General features: G+C 43.4%; 2 protein-coding genes across 2 annotated transcripts in view; both read left to right on the top strand.

Moving 5' to 3' along the window:
- Positions 1-4210: 4210 nt before the first annotated feature.
- atp6v0b (ATPase H+ transporting V0 subunit b) lies at positions 4211-9929 on the top strand. Its single transcript, XM_062482154.1, has 9 exons — positions 4211-4469; positions 5399-5447; positions 6321-6404; positions 6594-6671; positions 6963-7032; positions 7146-7197; positions 7361-7551; positions 7690-7770; positions 8517-9929. Exons 1-8 carry the CDS (start codon positions 4385-4387, stop codon positions 7714-7716), a joined length of 636 nt encoding a protein of 211 aa, XP_062338138.1. The 5' UTR covers positions 4211-4384; the 3' UTR covers positions 7717-7770; positions 8517-9929.
- Positions 9930-10612: 683 nt separating this feature from the next.
- Positions 10613-19412, top strand: part of b4galt2 (UDP-Gal:betaGlcNAc beta 1,4- galactosyltransferase, polypeptide 2) — a 58175-nt gene continuing 49375 nt past the window's right edge. The window contains exons 1-2 of the mRNA XM_062482144.1: positions 10613-10980; positions 18532-18997. Of these exons, the coding sequence (XP_062338128.1) occupies positions 18667-18997 (331 nt within the window). The 5' untranslated portion in view covers positions 10613-10980; positions 18532-18666. The remainder of the gene's footprint in view (positions 10981-18531; positions 18998-19412) is intronic.

The raw sequence follows: 19412 nt of genomic DNA, 5'->3' as shown, positions 1-19412 counted from the left end.
CGTTCCCCTGACACCGTTTGACATTTGGATGCAGGGGGGCTGCTTGAACTTCTGGGCACAGTCAGGCATTGCAGGGTTTAGTAACAAGGATGTCCAATGTTAGAGGGTCCTCTGGGGGTAGAACACCCAAGTTGGACCCACAGAAAACAGCCTTATGTCTGGAACTTTGCCAGAACTGTATGTACTATAGTATGTCAAGTATCTATGGCACAGTGGATTGGCATGTGCATGTGTATGGATGCTGACCTGCACATACTGTAGTCTTCAGTTCCGGAACCAGATTGCCTTGTCTGGCCCATTGTATTATGAATAGAGCCAAAAGTTATATACTGTAAAATGCATTCATAATATTTGCTCCAAAGAGCTTGCTTCAGTTTTGTTTTGAACGATAGTTCCCTTTGCTTTGACTACTGGAAGAGTTATTTTCAATGCAATGTCCTACATGGAGCATAATGATAGGCCTAGAGAAGGTAAGAGTTAATTCACCTTTTCTAAGGGAGAACAGAGACTGATTGCATGACAGCATTTACTCCAATATACAACTATTATGCTATACTTGATAGCTGTCGTCAATATGTGACCTCAGTCTGACACACCTACCAAATCAAATATGGTAGCAGTCAATCCCAGTAGTGGTGGCTGTTCATAAGGATTGCTGATTTTTACTTAATGCCATTCAAAAATAATAATAATCAGATACACACTGGAAAATGAGAAGTGTGAATGAAAGATGAAGTTAAAGATGTGTGAATGGAACATCCAGAGAAAATGTTTTTGCCCTGAATCAATCTTTAAGAAAATGTAAGTCTTAAAATAAAATAAAATTGACATAATGATGCTGTGTGTGTCATAGCCCCTTTAGTCCAAAATGAAGATGAGCAATTTGCCTCCACATTCACATAATTATCATATGGATCAGGAAGGATACCTTGGAGGCTTGAGAACAACATGTGGGTTTTGATGATTTAAGCAAGACTACCACATTAAGTTTCGATACCAGGTGTTAAACAGTTGCACGTTTGTACAATACATTACATAACAGTACCTCAAAGGTCTCTATTCAGACTTACATAACATGTTGTTTACAAAAAGCAAAATCTATTGTGTGTGATAAATGATGGACAGTAGTTTTGTACTGACGTAAAGCATTTTAATTGTTTGTATTGTGTTCAAAAGTGTTTGTGAGAGGCTGAAGGTGTTAGTCTGAACAACTGTTCAACAATCATTAAAGGCAAAACAACTATTGCCTATATAATATAAAAATTAGAAAAAAGTGTACCAGAAAGCAGAACAGTTTACCAAAGCACATGTGATGGTGAGAGATGGTGTTTGATTGGCTATAAATAATGTAAATGATGCATTGATTCCTCAAGGGTTTGTTTCAGTAAGAAACTATCTTTGAGAATGTATAATGAAGCTCCATGATGTGTCAGAATCGACAACTGTGGACAAAATTCATAATTACAACATAACTTCATTGGAAAGAAACAATATTCTACACATGAAAAGATAAAACATGTTTGAAGTCTTAAACCATGGGGCTCTCCAGGAGAGCATCAATAAGACCTATGCTAATATGATGTAGGACATGCAGGGAAAGAACATTTTTTATGTAATATTGTCACGTACTGCTGTCTTTCGGTGCGTGTAAACCTTTTAACTTTAAATGTTTCACCTCACTGTCCTTGGCCCACAGTCACATGAAGGGAGGTTTTCATGTAGAGGGAGAATAATGCAAGTGAGTGTAACCATTGAAGCTCCACAGCTGATAACATAATACTTTTGATCAAAATCTCTCCACAATCTGTTTGGACTGGCTGTGAAAAAGGGCAATCACTTTTGTGGGACCAGTGAAGGTTATGGGAAACGTCCTCTTTCTGGTCATGTTCTGATGACATACTAAGGTGGACAAGGCGAATGTGCTGAATATTATTTTCTGGGAACAATACATTACTAGATGGTGAAAAGAGAAGCAGATTAGAGCATGAAACAAAGATGATAGGTAAAAATTAAAAAAGAGACAAGAGCAATGCCAATAGATCAATAGTTAGAAAGAGCAATATATCTTCCTGTGCTCCATGGCCTGTACATATTGATACATTGGTCCAAACACCAAGATTCTTTTAGCAGTATTTCCTTTACAAACTTCTCACAAGCAAAGAACCTTCACGTTTCATAGAAAGTCTTTATCAACCAGTCTCTCATCACTAGAGATGAAAGACAACAAACAAACTGTTGGTCCTGATGGTACAGCAGGACAAGATTGATACCAGTGATGGCACAGCTTTCATGCAAGACAAAAGTACCAGTGTATGTGTGTGGGTTTTTCAGAGAAGAGAGATCCATTAGCTTTTTATGTTTTGCAGTCGGATGCATTTTAGACAGCAAATCCAGTTCCAGATAAGAAGAGGCAGTTACATCATCATTTCAAAATAAAATCACATTCTGTAAAAGGGAGTTTATGTTGGAAATTGGTCAATCCCAAAAGATTTATTCAGCTGACCACTACTGCGTGCATCGCTGAGACGTTAATGAAATGGTGCAGTAGACAATATTTAAGTCTTTGTTGTTTTGTAATGAGATGTAAATTAGGAATGTTTTCTGTCCAATAAATGCATATGTTTCATTCATGAGACGAGGATAAAACAGTATAGGTGAGTGAGCAAATTCTGAGACCGATGGTATTGAAGGTTTGCTACCCAGTGCCAACGTCCTTCTCTCTTTGTTACTGCTGAAGGTAATTGCTTTATTGAAGGAACATGAACTCACTCATTTGTTTTGCAATAGTGGAGCAGGCAGGCAGCATTCTCAGATTAAATTACTGCTGTTGATGTTCATGGCAGATGGGAACTCATGCATCCTTGATCATCGTACATCTGGGCAGAGAACACGGAACATGACATAATGAAACTCATTGGCATTGAACTAAACCATGATTTTATGAATACACCTGGAAAGTCTTAATGTGTGGATGTGTGTCCTTGTGAGAAAATTAGAGACACGGTGTGAGCGAGAGAGAGAGAGAGAGAGAGAGAGAGAGAGAGAGAGAAAGAGAGAGAGAGAGAGAGAGAGAGAGAAAGAGAGAGAGAGAAAGAGAGAGAGAGAGAGAGAGAGAGAGAGAGAGAGAGAGAGAGAGAGAGAGAGAGAGAGAGAGAGAGAGAGAGAGAGAGAGAGAGAGAGAGAGAGAGGGAGGGAGAGAATGTCCAGTTCTCTATCTATACAATGCCATGATTGAATCATTAGATGATGCATCTACGACCACACGGCTGACTTTAGCTTCAGGTTTCACATACAGCATTGGTTGGGCCATGAGGCACATTCACTCTCATTGATATCACTGTCTTATTGAATTTAAGCTTTTAAGACGTGCTCTGAATGAGAACAGCTTGACTAGAGTGGTTGTTTTGGTTGTTTTTTCCTCTTTTCAGTTTATTTAACTGCATGGATTAAAGGACAATACCAGTTTAGTGTGTTATGGATATGCGGCTGGAGCGTGATACATAGTTTGTTCCTTTAATGTGACTGACAGACAGTGTGCAGAGAACATGGAGATGTAGATCCTTCACCGGCATACGTAAATAAATTGTATATGTATATTTTGTTGAATATTTATTCTGACGAAAATTACAATAGCCCTATGATGAATAATGCTGTGATACCGGACAAAAAAAGACCTACACTGTATTTGTACTTTCCCCCTGACAGATGGAACAGTCATAGTTAAAAGGTGATCATTTTCTGGAGCACAAACTGTAACCCCCCACTGCGTTTCCATCAGGGCACCTTCCAAGGTGCCAGGATGCCATTTACACATGGTTATCGTTACATAAACTTAAATACAGTCGCCTCAAGGAACATGCTGTCTTACTCTACTCCAAGTAAATCAGGAATTTTTTGAGCTTTTAACAAATTACACATTTTATTAAATTACATGTAAAATGTTATGTTTCAAAGGTCTCTTATCTGATTCTGCACCCAATAACATACTTGGTCATAACAGTGATGTTACAGCAGCGCCCTCTTGTGAGAAAAAAATATCTAAATTCTTTTTTCCTTGTCGTAACAGATCCACGGTCAGGCGTGAGATACAGTTTCCATAGAGATCCAAGTCTGTACTGATCGCAGACCTGCAGTTTCGAATTTTTATGGCACCACAGACAGAACTCGAGAAATGACGTTTGTTGTTTCAAGTCACATGTTCCAGCAAGCCCCGTCAGCTGACTGACAGCGAGCTTCCTCCTTTTGATGGTGCTAGTTTTTTCTCCGTCAAGACGGATGAAGAGCACACTATTTTAGGAAATTGAGACACACTGATAACACTTATTACGTTAAAGTAAAGATAACGTTGGTGTACAACATATAGGCTGGTAGTAACACCGTATAGATGCTTCTGGAGTGTATGATGAACGGACACGCCATCCTTTACACCGGGGTCACTTTGGCCTTCTGGAGTACAATTCTCATCGTCGGTAAGAATGCTAGCGATGGATTCGTATTTTTGCTAGCTATTTTAGCGGAACATTTGTTCCATATACATACTAAATACTTGATATTTGTCATTCATTAATGTCGTGAAGACGACTGTGTCGCGCGTTCGATGCCTTGTAGCTAGAGCTAGCTACATCTTTAGGTAGTTTAGATCGTTAGATCGCGAGCTAGCTTGATGGCTACTTGCTACTAGTCATTTTCGTATGTGACATTAAGGTTAGCTAGATTGCTTACCCCTTGATCAGCATTCAGTAAAGTCAGATGTATCTTAGCAAAGTCCACTCTCGAATATAATATAAATACGCAAGAATAGTAAGAATAGTAATTGCAGAATCATGTGTACCAGTAGTGTCAGCTGCGTTTGCTAGCACAGGATCACTACATAGCTAAGTAATGTGTACAGTACACTATAGCTAGCCCCTGAGAAATCAAGGAATAATTGGTTACTGTATAAAATAAGATATTAGACCTAGTTAATCATTAAGGAACTATTGTAGAGGATAGTAATTTATTGCCTGTCACACACACTTCTTTTAGGGCACATTCTTTACTAGCCTTGTTGGAAACACGAGTCAAAATAATTAACATTTAGGCTTGCACCTATTTAAGAAACCTTAGTGTTTGCACATGGCATTGGAAAGCTACATATAGATAACGTGCTTTGTGAAATTGAACAGTTAATGTTCTTCTGCGGAATGAGATACTATTCACAGTTGGGGAAGTGGGAATGTATCAATTTTCATGTGAGCGTGAGCTATCACAGTCCCTCTCTATGACACTATCATACCACTGGAACATTTTTTGTTCAGTATATGGTGTACTATTTTAGACCCAGTGTTGTTGACTAATGCAAAAAAAATAATCATAGCTGTGTCTGCCGATTAACTTGTGTTTAAATATTTTGTTACAGGTATCTGTTATACAATTTTTGACCTTGGATTCCGCTTTGATGTGGCATGGTATGTATATGTCTATGACAAACCTTTTACCAATAGCACTGTTCCAGAATGGCAATTCAGTCTAGAAATATTTTTTGCATTCAGTGTCAGATAGTTACATTTACATTTAGTAATTTAGCAGACGCTCTTATCCAGAGCGACTTACAATAAGTACAGGGACATTCCCCCGAGGCAAGCAGGGTGAAGTGCCTTGCCCAAGGACACAACGTCATTTTGCACAGCCGGGAATCGAACTGGCAACCTTCTGATTACTAGCCCGATTCCCTAACCGCTCAGCCACCTGATATCCCCTAGATAGTTGCACACGTAGGCTAAATAGATGCACATAAAGTACTGACAGGCACTGCTATTCTCATATCCCAGTGTTAAAAAGTACCTAAATTAGTAGTTTACTAATACGTCTAAAAATTAAACTGAAAATGTTAAAATGAAAGCTGAAATACATTCAAATATGAGAAATGGCGCCCCCATTTGTTGTCTGCTCACCCGTGCTTTCCTCCAGCTCCAGTTAGATTGACAGGGGTTTCACAAAATGAGCCAAGGAGGAAGGCATGCCTCACTAAAGGCAATAGTCTGGAACAGGATTGCTGTAACATAATTGGTTAGAAAGTAGCAAGTTGCTCCAAAATTGGGAAATTGGTATTCCACTGGCACTGAGCTGTCTGTGTTGCTAACCAACTCCCAGAATGCTTCATACGTGGGGACAACACTTTACCTTACTGTACCTTTTAAGTCTGTGTGTTATCAGAAGTGGAACTTCAGTTATTAATATTTATGTACAAGGACAAATTCAGAACCAGAATAATGACATATTTCATTATCTAATTTGTCCCTTGCCATGCACAATGCTGCAATCCCCCTCCCCCTTTTCAGGTTTCTCACAGAGACCTCCCCCTTCATGTGGGCTAACCTGGGGATCGGTCTGGCCATCTCCCTCTCCGTTGTAGGAGCTGCATGGTGAGTCCTCTGTCTTGTCTGTTTAGTCTGGGCTTAACAGACAAACCACACAGGTGACAACTGCAATTGCATTGGAAGGGAGAACTCCTGTGGTTGTTCATGCCTGGTGGAATTAATAGGATGAGAAGGCATGTGGTATTGTTAGGATCCTTTAAATCCCCTTTTGTTTCTGTTATGTTTGTGTTACAGGGGAATTTACATCACCGGTTCCAGTATCATTGGGGGTGGAGTTAAAGCACCACGAATCAAAACCAAGAATCTGGTTAGGTAAACCACTGAGAAAGTTGACTGCTTTAGCCAAAAGCTTATAACAGGTCCCAAATCATGCTCTTGGTACACTCAAAACCAATTAGTTTCAATTTGGTTGGTAAAAATGCCAGCTACGTTGCTTTTAGTCTGACTTCGTGATAAAAACCATAAAGTGCACAGGGGAAATCCTTAAACACAAAAATAATCTTCTAGTTTAGTAATAAACCAGAATTTGTATCATACAGGTATTGTTCTTTATTGCCTTGCCTTCACTGGCATCATCTTACCAGTGTTCTCCTTCTCCTCCAGCATCATTTTCTGTGAGGCTGTAGCCATCTACGGGATCATCATGGCTATCGTCATCAGTAACATGGCCGAGGTAAGCAGTTTAAGTGAAGTGTATAACATTGATGATCCAAGCATGCTTAATAGATAAGGCATGTGTGCAGCTCTCTTCTTCTGTCCTATTGATGTTTCCGTTTTCCTCCTTAGAACTTTAGCGGAACTACACCAGAGACTATCGGGGCGAGGAACTACCAAGCCGGTGGGACATAGCGTTTAATTTACTTTAATTTAATAAACGACACAGCCTGCAAAGCACCTACAATGTCCAGGAATGTACGGTGTACACAAGTAGTTAGTCTGGTTGAACCAGCCAGTGAAATGCAGCATGGAGTAATGGTTTGACTGTCCTCATCCCCTGCCAGGTTACTCCATGTTCGGTGCTGGTCTTACCGTGGGCTTCTCCAACCTGTTCTGTGGCATCTGTGTCGGCATCGTGGGCAGTGGTGCGGCCCTGGCGGATGCTCAGAACGCCAGCCTCTTTGTGAAGATCCTCATTGTCGAAATCTTTGGCAGCGCAATTGGGCTGTTTGGAGTGATTGTAGCCATCTTACAGGTAATCATCTCTCCACCCCTCTTGCATCTTTTTCAATATCCCTGCCCCCTCGCTCTCCTCTCTGGGCATACTGTCTCTCTCTCTGTACTCCTCTTTTGTCATCTTGCCTAATCCATAATATGCTTTTGCCTTTCTCAGACATCAAAAGTAAAAATGGGCGACTAGAAGACGTCTACACAATGATTAAAGACAAGACAGCTGGGCGGACAGATGGATAATGTAAATACATAGTAAATTATTGTAATGTCTTCTTTCTTTTGTTTTTTTGTTCTGTGATCATTTTTAACCATCATTTGCTGGAGAGTGACAGATTAGCATCATTTTGTCTTATTGAGGATCGCAACTCTGTCGATAGAGTAACATTTGGCCTAATGCCCAAAGCGTTAGACATAATTATTTGTTCAAAGTTTTAATGATTGCGTAACTCTCATCATCTAATCACATTATCACAATTAAAATGGCTACCCGATGGAGGAAGTACTCTGTAGTAGACGGAACACATCTTTCAACACTTCCTGATTCCATGGCCGATAGAGAAGTGATGGGTTTCCATTATTATGTACAACTATGACTGTGCTGTCAGAAGCATATGATCTGTGTGAATGATGGTGGACTTGTACATATGCAAACTGTTCTGTAAAGGGACTCCCTGTTCTTATATGGAAGCAAAAAGCTGAATGTTGTATTTTGATGGATTTAGATATTTCACATCTGCTTGAATAGTCTTACAAACAATTCATCTTCTTAAATCACAATCTCTCTGACTTTTCCGAATCTATTTCAGAACATTTTTATCCCAAAACTCTTCACGTCTGATTGGTTAAAAATGTGAATATAGTAAATTGGTGTGTGTGTGTGTGTGTGTATATAAAAGGGCACGTGGCTGTGTCTTTGTGAAGCATGAGGATGTTTACCATTCTGTGTACCTTAGCTTGGTTTGTCTTATTGTTTGTTTTTTTTTAAAGCAAGTGGTCTTGACCCACAGAAAACTGTGGCTGAATCTTACAGTATTTCACTCAGTTCAAGTGATAATAGATTGTGTCAACAGCCATCTCAGGTCGGGAACCCTGTAAATGATCCATTCATGGAGTGAAAAATTAGCCTACAACTTATTTGTTTTCAAGACCTTTTCTTTCCATTTCCTTATGTTTTTTATTTTCTTATGTTTCACTGTATGTAGTCATTATTACTTGGAGCTTGAATTATTTGAGTTCCTCTTTGAGCTTGACTACTGTGAATGGTCTGACAATGGTACGCATGTTCAGGAAGGTGTTACCTTGTTTAAAGTGACGCCTATGCTGTTCTTCACTTACACCTACTGTTTGTAGCTGAAATTGGGGTATTGCATAGGAGACAGGGTCTGGTGCTTGATTTGGGACAGGCCAATACCATAACCTGAACCAACACAGAGAAATAAATCCCAGACCAGTTGGCCTTTTTCATAGTCAAGTCAAATTTGTTTTGTATTTTGATTATTTGGTTGCTGTCATTAGATTAGACCAATTCTAATCTATACACATTGTTCCAAATGAGTCTATATACAACAATGTGATGTGAATTTCCTATGGATCCCTACAGGAGTCTGCAAATGGAAAGAGGGTTAGAGGCACCACCCTTCCTCTCCTTCTGAGGGAGTGCCCTCCAGTATTCTGACATACGACAGTCTGGTTCATCACCAGGCAGTCAAAATGAGGGCTCCCCTTTTCTCCGTCCCTGTTGTTGCTGTTAAGTTGATCTTTAAATGTGTGCTCTGTTTATTTTGAATGTAGAAATCTCACAGCCCTCTTTCCGCATGCAGACAAGGCTCCTGTTGACATGTCAAGCAGAATCATTTGGAGTAGTTGTGGAAGTTGTGGTGAGTGTCATGATCTTACATGTGTGTGTCTGCTGTGTTCACACGTTTACTTTTGAGCATTCCTAAATGGACCTAGACGTTTATACCGAGGTAACCAATCAGGCTTGAGAGAGCCCCAGGCTATGGCTGTGTTTGAATACTGGACAAATAGATGCATCCATCATCAGTTCTTGAGGCACTGTAGCTGATGTCATAAGGCTGAATGGTTGGAGGACTGTGCTACTTAGCATAGACACATCTGTTCATGTCAGATCTGTGATTTCACGAAGCAAGGTTGTTTTTTTCCAGCCATTCATACTGTTGGCCAATGTTAAGAAATCTTATATGGTTTGAGACTCTCTACAAACTTGACTGGGCCTCTGTTGTAGTGGTGCGTCATTCCTCATGTAATGGAAGTTCTAGAAGACCACATATGGCTTCAATGGCTGTTTGATATGTTGATGTGGTGATCCCATTGTTTTGACACGTGTAAAATAAGTGACTCCATTAATGTGTAAGAAATAAATAACATATTCCAATGACACATCACATCTTGTTCTTATTCAAGAATTGTGTTAAACTTAAACTCGATTTAGCTTTCACATTTACCATACTCGATACATATGAGCCACTAGGTGGTGTTAGAGTAGAAGCCATTATTTGACGATGAAAGAATAGCAACATACCTTCGTTATCAGACAAATTGTAGAGCTAGACCTTGTTCTCAGTAGCTACCAGCTATCAAGTTTGTCGCTGACCATCTCTGGAGAAGGGGATCCCACACTGAATTGCCCTTCCCAACATTTCTTCAATTTTTCCTCCTGAGATTTAATGGGAGGTTTACGTGCAGTTCTATGGGCGTTTGTTTGTGAAGACCTCTGTGACATTGCTTGTAAAAAGGAGAATACATATAAAACTTGGATTTGATTTAGGTAAACATTTTATTAGCACACATTTAATAGCCCACAATACTGGGAACTGGGGTTGTAGGCTATTAGTTGATTCAATAGAAATATCGGATTTCTAGTTCCAAAACTGGCCGGACTAATAAATAGGGAAACATATCTGTAGTGGACACAATTCTTAAAGAGGAGTCTCTATACGCATTCAATAAAGTTTGTGAACATATGAACCTTATAAAGCGTGGAGTAGCATTCCCAGTCCCTCTTGTGGTAAGCGGAGTATGAGCGCATTTGGACCATCCGACATTCCGTACTGGAGAAAGGGACCTGCCACAGCATCCTTTTATTGCCGTCACCCATCTATACCAAAACACTACGGGACTGTCGGAAATAAGAATATAGTCAATTTTCTTTGGTTTAGGATGTACATAGTTCATCAATGAATCAGAATAAGGAATTTATCTGCTAATCAGGTGGTATTACTATGACTGCAAAAATAAAATGACCGATTGTATCATTAGCTAGAGCGTTACATATATTTTAACTCATATCGGCACCATGTCCCTCTTTCATAGTAAACTGTATTATATGGTGAGGGTATAAGACAGGTCGTTGATGGAGGAGTCCTAATAGAATCCTTGTGCAGCATCAAAAATTAAAATGCACGAATAGAGGATTGTCTTCAACCACAAGGTAAGATTGCATGCATTTCATCCGTTTAAAACCATGTAAACTATTGTTTCCTTTTTATTTACATAGCCTCGGCTACTTAGCCTGCCATTTTGATGTCTCACAGCAGTATCTATTTTCCAACGGATGTTTCGGATCATAGCTCGTCTTTGTTTCATGCACATTTCGAAGCATCCTTATCTAGACACCGCCATTCTATCCTCAGAACTGCAATTTTCCTTGTTTCCACATCGTTGGCATCAAGCGAAATTAAATGCTGACTACCAGCATACCATAACCCTCTTGTCCTCCATCCATGTCAGCACATGATCGAGGCAAATATAAAGACAGTGTTGTCTCTCAAATACTTAATCTGTCTTTTTCAGTAGTGGAGTGGACCTCGCGACAGTCTCATGGTGCACTGTGTAGGTGCTGCGTGCGAGAAGAACAGCGTGAAATGTTGAAAGAAATGTAAACAGAATTATTATTTTGTTTGAAATACCTCGTCTGACCATTCAGCATGAGACATTATAGATATTGTATCTGTAATCTACTGACTGATGTTGATTGACAGATGATGAGTCTGACTTTGTACAACTTGTACCCAAACCATGTGGTCGTTACCTCACTGCCTCGTTATATCCCCAGATTTCGTTGTGTCGTTCGTCTTCGTTCCCAGAGAGTTCCGAGAGGTTTCAAATAAGACTACAAGTAGCATGCAGAAGATAGATAGCACTTTTTAACAGAACGTGAACTTCTGTTAAAAATTGCCTATCCACTACACACCTCTCCTCATAAACTGGGTATGCTCTTCTAGCAAAATTCTGTAACACAAAGATCCAAGTTATGAAGTGTCAAGGTTTTCATGTTCAAATACTGCCTAATACCAGCAGTTGTCTTAGAGAGTGCTAGTGTTTTGTTAGAATGTGTGAATGTGATTGAACCCGTTGGTCCTGCTTAGTCCTGGCTATAGACAGCAGGGAGCATTCTTTGGAGGACTTTTTCAGGTTAGGATATGTTGTCATGGGAACAACTAGACCTGAGCAACAAAGGTGGCTCAGGGAGGATTCGCCTCAATCTCTTGTGTATTCATTGACTTTCTGCTTGGTTTTCAGCGGTTCAATTCAGAGGCGTTGCTGACACGATTCAGTCTAAAAGTAAAACGTTGTCATCCTCTCTTTTGACCAGATTTGTTTACTGCAGCGTATATTAGGACTGTCATATCAATGGGCAATATTATGCAGATGGCATTAGGTGGTCTGAAAACACTGGATAGGCCTTCATCTCCAAACTCCTCAATGGGATCCCGTCGTTGCCTGAAACCGCCCCCAAATACAGCCTTCTCTTCTCAGAATCCCTGTCCCTATGAAGCCTTTGCTTTATGGGTTCATTTAGTTCTTGGCTCTGTGGCCAAATGAGCAGCTGGATCTAAGGCAAAGAGGGGGCAAGGCAGGCCTGTATTCGATGGTGATGGGTCCCTTAGTCTCTGGAGATTAGCGGCTTTGGAGCACAGCCACATATGCCTTATGTGTGCATGTGTTGAATTAGACCACATGCCGGGAAGACAGAAGTCCCAGCAAAGATGGGATCCAAATCTATGTTAACCGGTGTTCATGTACATGGCACATGTATGCTAGACGCAGGCTTTCTAAAAAACCTGTATGATGCACCGTGTGCTTAGTAAATGACTAAGGCACACACTAAGACTAAGGCACTTCAGAGTGTGTAGTACAGTACATGAAAGGACTGGGCTGTGTGGTTGTGCGATAGCCCGCCTGGACAGAGAGCAGAGTCGTGCTCCAGCTACCCTGGCTTCCTGTCAGCCTCTCTGTCATAAGAGATGAATGTAACGTTCGACCCTTGGCTACTGGAGGCAGTGTGCCTGCCCAACTTTGTAACCGTTTAGTTAGTTTAGTGCCTATGTGGGCTAGTGTTGGGAATATATCAAACAAGTGTGCTCTGTGATGATTAATGGTTAGGAGATCTAATTTGAGTTGTGTGTGTGTGTGTGTGTGTGTGTGTGTGTGTGTGTGTGTGTGTGTGTGGAGGCCCACTGTCCGGATGGTAATCAACCTGGAGTGTGAAGTCTGATAGTTTGGTTTGTTTTCCCTTACTCAAGATAGAATAAACTTGGCTGTTTGTCTGTGATGTTGCATAACATTGCAGGCTGTGTAGTGATGATAAATATATCCTGCACTGGAGCAACTTCATTGTTTTTGTACAGGAAACTATTCTGTATTATGCTTACAGTAGAGGTAGCACTGCATTATCATACGGACAGAGGGCTCTGTTCTTTGGGATTCTGGAGTAGTTAAAACAGTCACCTTTTATAGTCACCTTGACTATAAAGCCCATGAGTTTTGTGTAGACATGCACAGCGTTGTAGACCGAGGTATCTCTGCACGGATACTAGCTGTCCCATCTCACGGCTCTCCTATCGCTGATCACCGTGGTAACTGTTGCCGTGGGGAGGGGGCTATGAGCCTGTGCCAGGGTGGAGGTGAGGGGTGTCTCCTCCCTGGAGGGCCTGGCATGGCGATAACGAGATTATAAAGAAAGAGGGCAGTGACTGGACCGTTTGGCTTCCTCACCCCTTCCTGTATGAGTTTATCTAGTCTTTAGTCTCACAGTCCTCTGACAAGCCACACCTACGACCCCTGTCTAGGACTGTGTCAGCCTGGACATGTCCTGGAGCCAACTCTCTGTCTCTCAAAGAGAGGAGGACCCATGGAAACCATGCCAATCGAAGCATTAGACTTATTGCTTGTCCTGGCTATGGTGATTTGTTGTTCTAGATGGATCCTTGTGATCTGGTCTTGTTTGTTTTTGTTTGTGTAGAGTCATGTTTGAACGCTGCTGACTCTCAAATCAAATGTTTTCCCGTCCATGACAGGCAATTATTAAGATGTATCTGGATTTGACTGTGGAATGGTGAGCTAACAGCACATGGCTCCTCCTTCAGTTCTGTTGTGGCCTTGCACAATAGAAGTACGGATCGTTATAGTGGTTGCCTCAAAAATACAGAGCAATTAGGCTAACTATGGAGTATCGAATTTAAAAGAGCATAGCCGGCTACTGTAATGTAGCCTTGTTGATTCTGTCTACCTTTGAAAAGCCGTGTCATCGGGCTCTGGAGCAAGATAGCATTTTGTCTCCGTTTTGTTGTTGGTGACCCAGATCTTTGCTGCTCTGGGGTTTGAATGGTTTCCAAATATAAACCTCATGATTTTACTATTTTATCAATGTGCACTTGGCTGTAGGCCTATGAAGTAGAAGCTATCAACCAGAGTTCCTGATAGTAACACCTTGTTTGTTAGTAGTCAACCTGGGTTTGTGTCTAGACAGTAAGAAATCCTTTCAGAAGGGTTAAAGAATGGCCCTCACAAGACCAAGACACAGGAAGCTGTAAATATAACCATCATTCATTTCACCCACTCCAGTGGGTACGTGTAATGAAGAGCTGAACCTACCACACAAATGCAAGGGTTTGAAAACATACATGGACTATCAAAGTAAGACGTTCAAGCTTTTTATATATTTATTTTCATATCTGCAGCCCTTTAGTGTGCTATCAGTAGTGGGTACTGGGTAGCATATATTGAGCTGCCAAGCCAAAGATAAGGGTTTTAAAGATGAACTTGCCGAAAGCAAGATGTGAGCTCGTACAACATTAGTGCTGGAGATGCTCACAGGCTACACTTGTGCCCCATGTTATCAACTGTAGCATGTCTAATGCATTTTTGATGAGGCCCTGGGGGGCTGCTGTTTGGACTGGTGCATTGTGGGCCTCGGGCCTGGATAGGAGGGAGTCCAGGCATGCCAAGCTTCCCACTCAACCTACTTCCTTTCTATACCCTCACATAGCGAGTTATGAACCTCTACATCACACGTTCTGCTTCTTTGTTGTCGACAACGTCAGTGTGCGTCGCACTCAGCCACAGAACCCTGGAGAGGGGATGAAAGGAGTGGCAACTCTGAAAGGAGTGGCAACTCTGAAGCACGGATGACAACGTAGGATATCTCTACTTTAGATTATGGACAGATGTAGCATTGTTCTAAACTTACATTTGTAATGTTCTGTCTCCACATTAGCACTCTCCAGCTGTGTCATCAAATATGAACTGAGAAGCTGTGGAGCATGTGGCCTGAGGGCATCACTGTAAATATCTAGTGAACTAAAGTGGAACTCTGCAGCTGTATATGGTGTGCTTAAAGCGGCGTAGCAGTTAGAGCCAGTAAGCCTAGCATCTTAACAGTTTATGTTAGCATGCAGCACGCCAACTCGTCTCGCTCATAGCAGCTGTAAGATCCCAAAAGATCCACAGTAGATTCCCCTTCATGAGTTGGATTGGCGGTACATGGACGGTTTATTGTAGACCGTGTAGTCTGACAGTTTCACTGTGTCATCTGTTTCATGCTAAGCAGGCTAACACCCACCCCGGTGCTAACTGTCATGGATGATGGGTTGTCAGCTGCTCCTGTTGGTAGTTTGGCACCCTGATGTTTTGAACCTCAAGAATAGAATAAAAGGAAGAATTTGTAGTCTGAACACAGGAGTAAGATTCAGAGTGAGAATGACAAGGATCTTAGCTTGTGCGGATGACATAAACCAGGCCACAGAGAGAATGAAGAGTAAACAGGGTTATGACGGTACTGTAGCAACAGAAATGTGTGTTGTATAGTGAGTTGCTAGCCTTACCTGAAATATGCCTGAAATAATCACCTTCCCCAAAAAGCTGGTAAATGGTAGGTAATGACAGCCCCATTTGCAGCCTCATCTTGGTTTTATACATCCTGAGGTGAATCATGGAGATTTCCAGCAGAGAAGGCTGTAGAGGGTTATACATTATAAATGATACACCAACATTAACATAATCCAAAGTTTAACATGAACAGGACTACATGTGTTTTCTAGCTGCTAGTTTGTTTTGGAGAACTTTCGACCGTTCTTGAGTGTGGCTAAAAGCCTGGGTTTCAAACATCCATTTAGTTTTCTGGAAGGGCATAGTAAAATATTCATCACATATTACCATCACATAGCGAGTGTCACACTTTGATGCTGGCGTTTTAAAGAGCTGGAGTGAGCTAATATTTGTTTGGCATCCTCATCAGGTCAGTCTTACTGACGAATACTTCAGCGGTAGCCATCCCACATGCAAGTCCTTGGAACTGGATTGGCTATTCAGGATGTAATGTCCTTCCACAGCTGAACTCCATTAAGTCCATTAAATATCAGCAATATCCATCCATTTCAAAATTTGAAAGGGAATGAAGGTGAAGGTTCAGTACTGTGCCTCTGCTCTTGTTTGCATACCTGTTTATTTAGAACAGGTGAGCAATGATCTATTGTCAGCTTTTTCACCCCAAATCCTCATATTTAGTAAAAATGTCTGATCCAACTGTTAGTGACATGACCCCCTTCCAACCCCCTCTATATTACACACCACAATCCCGTGGACAGGTTCTAGTGAAGACATTTGGAGTATCCCTCCCTGTCTCTCCCTCCTTGTTTCTCCCTCTGTCTCTCTCTCCCTGTCTCTCCCTCCCTGTCTCTCTTTCCGTCTCTCTTTCCCTGTCTCCCCCTCCCTGTCTCTCTTTCCGTCTCTCTCTCCCTGTCTCTCCCTCCCTGTCTCTCTTTCCGTCTCTCTTTCCCTGTCTCTCTCTCCCTCCCTGTCTCTCTCTCCCTCCCTGTCTCTCCCTCCCTCCCTGTCTCTCCCTCCCTGTCTCCCCCTCCATGTCTCTCTCTCCCTCCTTGTCTCTCCCTCCCTCCCTGTCTCCCCCTCCATGTCTCTCTCTCCCTCCTTGTCTCTCCCTCCCTCCCTGTCTCCCCCTCCATGTCTCTCTCTCTCTCCCTGTCTCTCTCCCCCTCCCTGTCTCTCTTTCCGTCTCTCTCTCCCTGTCTCTCCCTCCCTGTCTCCCCCTCCATGTCTCTCTCTCTCTCCCTGTCTCTCTCTCCCTCCTTGTCTCTCTCTCTCTCCCTGTCTCTCTCTCCCTCCTTGTCTCTCCCTCCCTCCTTGTCTCTCTCTCTCTCCCTGTCTCTCTCTCCCTCCTTGTCTCTCCCTCCCTCCTTGTCTCTCTCTCTCTCCCTGTCTCTCTCTCCCTCCTTGTCTCTCCCTCCCTCCCTGTCTCCCCCTCCATGTCTCTCTCTCCTTGTTTCTCCCTCTGTCTCTCTCTCCCTGTCTCTCCCTCCCTGTCTCTCTTTCCGTCTCTCTTTCCCTGTCTCCCCCTCCCTGTCTCTCTTTCCGTCTCTCTCTCCCTGTCTCTCCCTCCCTGTCTCTCCCTCCCTGTCTCTCTTTCCGTCTCTCTTTCCCTGTCTCTCTCTCCCTCCCTGTCTCTCTCTCCCTCCCTGTCTCTCCCTCCCTCCCTGTCTCCCCCTCCATGTCTCTCTCTCTCTCCCTGTCTCTCTCTCCCTCCTTGTCTCTCCCTCCCTCCTTGTCTCCCCCTCCATGTCTCTCTCTCTCTCCCTGTCTCTCTCTCCCTCCTTGTCTCTCCCTCCCTCCCTGTCTCCCCCTCCATGTCTCTCTCTCTCTCCCTGTCTCTCTCTCCCTCCTTGTCTCTCCCTCCCTCCCTGTCTCCCCCTCCATGTCTCTCCCTCTCTCCCTGTCTCTCTCTCCCTCCTTGTCTCTCCCTCCCTCCCTGTCTCCCCCTCCATGTCTCTCTCTCTCTCCCTGTCTCTCCCTCCCTCCCTGTCTCCCCCTCCATGTCTCTCCCTCCCTCCCTGTCTCTCCCTCCTTGTCTCTCCCTCCCTCCCTGTCTCCCCCTCCATGTCTCTCTCTCTCTCCCTGTCTCTCTCTCCCTCCTTGTCTCTCCCTCCCTCCCTGTCTCCCCCTCCATGTCTCTCTCTCTCTCCCTGTCTCTCTCTCCCTCCTTGTCTCTCCCTCCCTCCCTGTCTCCCCCTCCATGTCTCTCCCTCTCTCCCTGTCTCTCTCCCTCCTTGTCTCTCCCTCCCTCCCTGTCTCCCCCTCCATGTCTCTCTCTCTCTCTCTCCCTGTCTCTCCCTCCCTCCCTGTCTCCCCCTCCATGTCTCTCCCTCCCTCCCTGTCTCTCCCTCCTTGTCTCTCCCTCCCTCCCTGTCTCTCTCTCCCTCCTTGTCTCTCTCTCTCTCCCTGTCTCTCTCTCCCTCCTTGTCTCTCCCTCCCTCCTTGTCTCTCCCTCCCTCCCTGTCTCTCCCTCCCTCCCTGTCTCCCCCTCCATGTCTCTCTCTCTCTCCATGTCTCTCTCTCCCTCCATGTCTCTCTCTCTCTCCCTGTCTCTCTCTCCCTCCTTGTCTCTCCCTCCCTCCCTCCATCTATGCTTGCCTGCCATCCCCACCATGTCTTAATGACTTTCTGTGGATCTTGCCTTGATATTTTTCTAGATTTTATAGATGGACATTTAGATTGTTGTTTTTCATGTTCCCAGTAATAGACAGACAGAGTGAGATCACCAAATTACTATTTACAAAAAAAATTTAAAGGAAAGTTTTGTGCCCAACTACTAACTCCCTTATCAAAGTGATTTAAGTGTCCTATAGCTAAGTGGATGTAGACAGGAAGTGTAAGCTGGCGTACTTCTCATCCACCTCTTGTCCTTCAGGTGTGTGTGTGTGTGTGAGGTTGCGAGGCGGTGACCCAGGTAGAGTCCAGCGGAGATTGGAGGCCAGGCCCAGGGGCTGACTGACCGCATGCCCGTAGCCGTGGGTGGGGCTCTGAGGCGGCCCCGCCCTCCACCATGACGCGGCTGATGTTGGGCCGGACCCTGGAGCGCATCTGCAAGGCGGTCCTGCTCCTCTGCCTGGTCCACTTCCTCATCATGATGATCCTCTACTTCGACGTCTACACCCAGCGCTTTGACATCTTCAGCCGCCTGCACAACGGACGCAATGCCACGCGAGGGGGCGCTGGCGGCCATCACTACTACTATAACCTGTCCAGGCCCAATGCTACGTTCAGTAGCTACCTGGCCACCGCAGACCAGCTGCTGCCCACCAGGAGGTCCCAGAGCAACCACACGCCTACCACCAAGCCCGTGCCACCCTGCCCTGAGATCCCCCCTGGCCTGGGTAGGTGCTGTGGAGCTCTTTACACACTCTGGGTGGACATGCATGCATGGGACTAGTTTACTGATCTGAATGGGTTTGCTACACAAATGGAAAACTTGTATTTCATGTGTTCTGTCACCTAACACAATCTGTTCTTCAAGAGTTTGGCGATGATTCTTACCTGGTTCTTATGAGTGAAATGGTTGGTCAGTGGTTGACAGTGGCCTCTCATGGTTGTCAAACGTGTGGTTGTTGATTAGGTATGTGGATGTAGTGATCTGAACATGCATTTTAGAGGATACATTTACCAGAAGTACCAGAAGTGAAGATTCTAACTCTTCTTTCTCTCCAGAAATACAGCAGACTGGATGTATAGTCCAATTACAGAGAAAGCTGGTGTTACTCAAGGTGTTTTTCAATGGGGCAGCGTGAAGTA

This window comes from Osmerus eperlanus, chromosome 16 (genome assembly GCF_963692335.1).
Source record: "Osmerus eperlanus chromosome 16, fOsmEpe2.1, whole genome shotgun sequence".
NCBI classification, from domain to species: domain Eukaryota; kingdom Metazoa; phylum Chordata; class Actinopteri; order Osmeriformes; family Osmeridae; genus Osmerus; species Osmerus eperlanus.
Note: the sequence above shows the minus strand (reverse complement) of the source record. Positions and strands in the feature narration are given on the sequence as shown.

What these genes read in the sequence shown, in the direction of transcription:
- atp6v0b (XM_062482154.1), top strand. Translation starts at nt 4,385, where the DNA reads ATGCTTCTGGAGTGTATGATGAACGGACACGCCATCCTTTACACCGGG. An exon ending in GAGTACAATTCTCATCGTCG is followed by an intron (nt 4,470 to 5,398) that starts GTAAGAATGCTA and finishes ATTTTGTTACAG; the next exon opens with GTATCTGTTATACAATTTTT. An exon ending in TGATTGTAGCCATCTTACAG is followed by an intron (nt 7,552 to 7,689) that starts GTAATCATCTCT and finishes TGCCTTTCTCAG; the next exon opens with ACATCAAAAGTAAAAATGGG.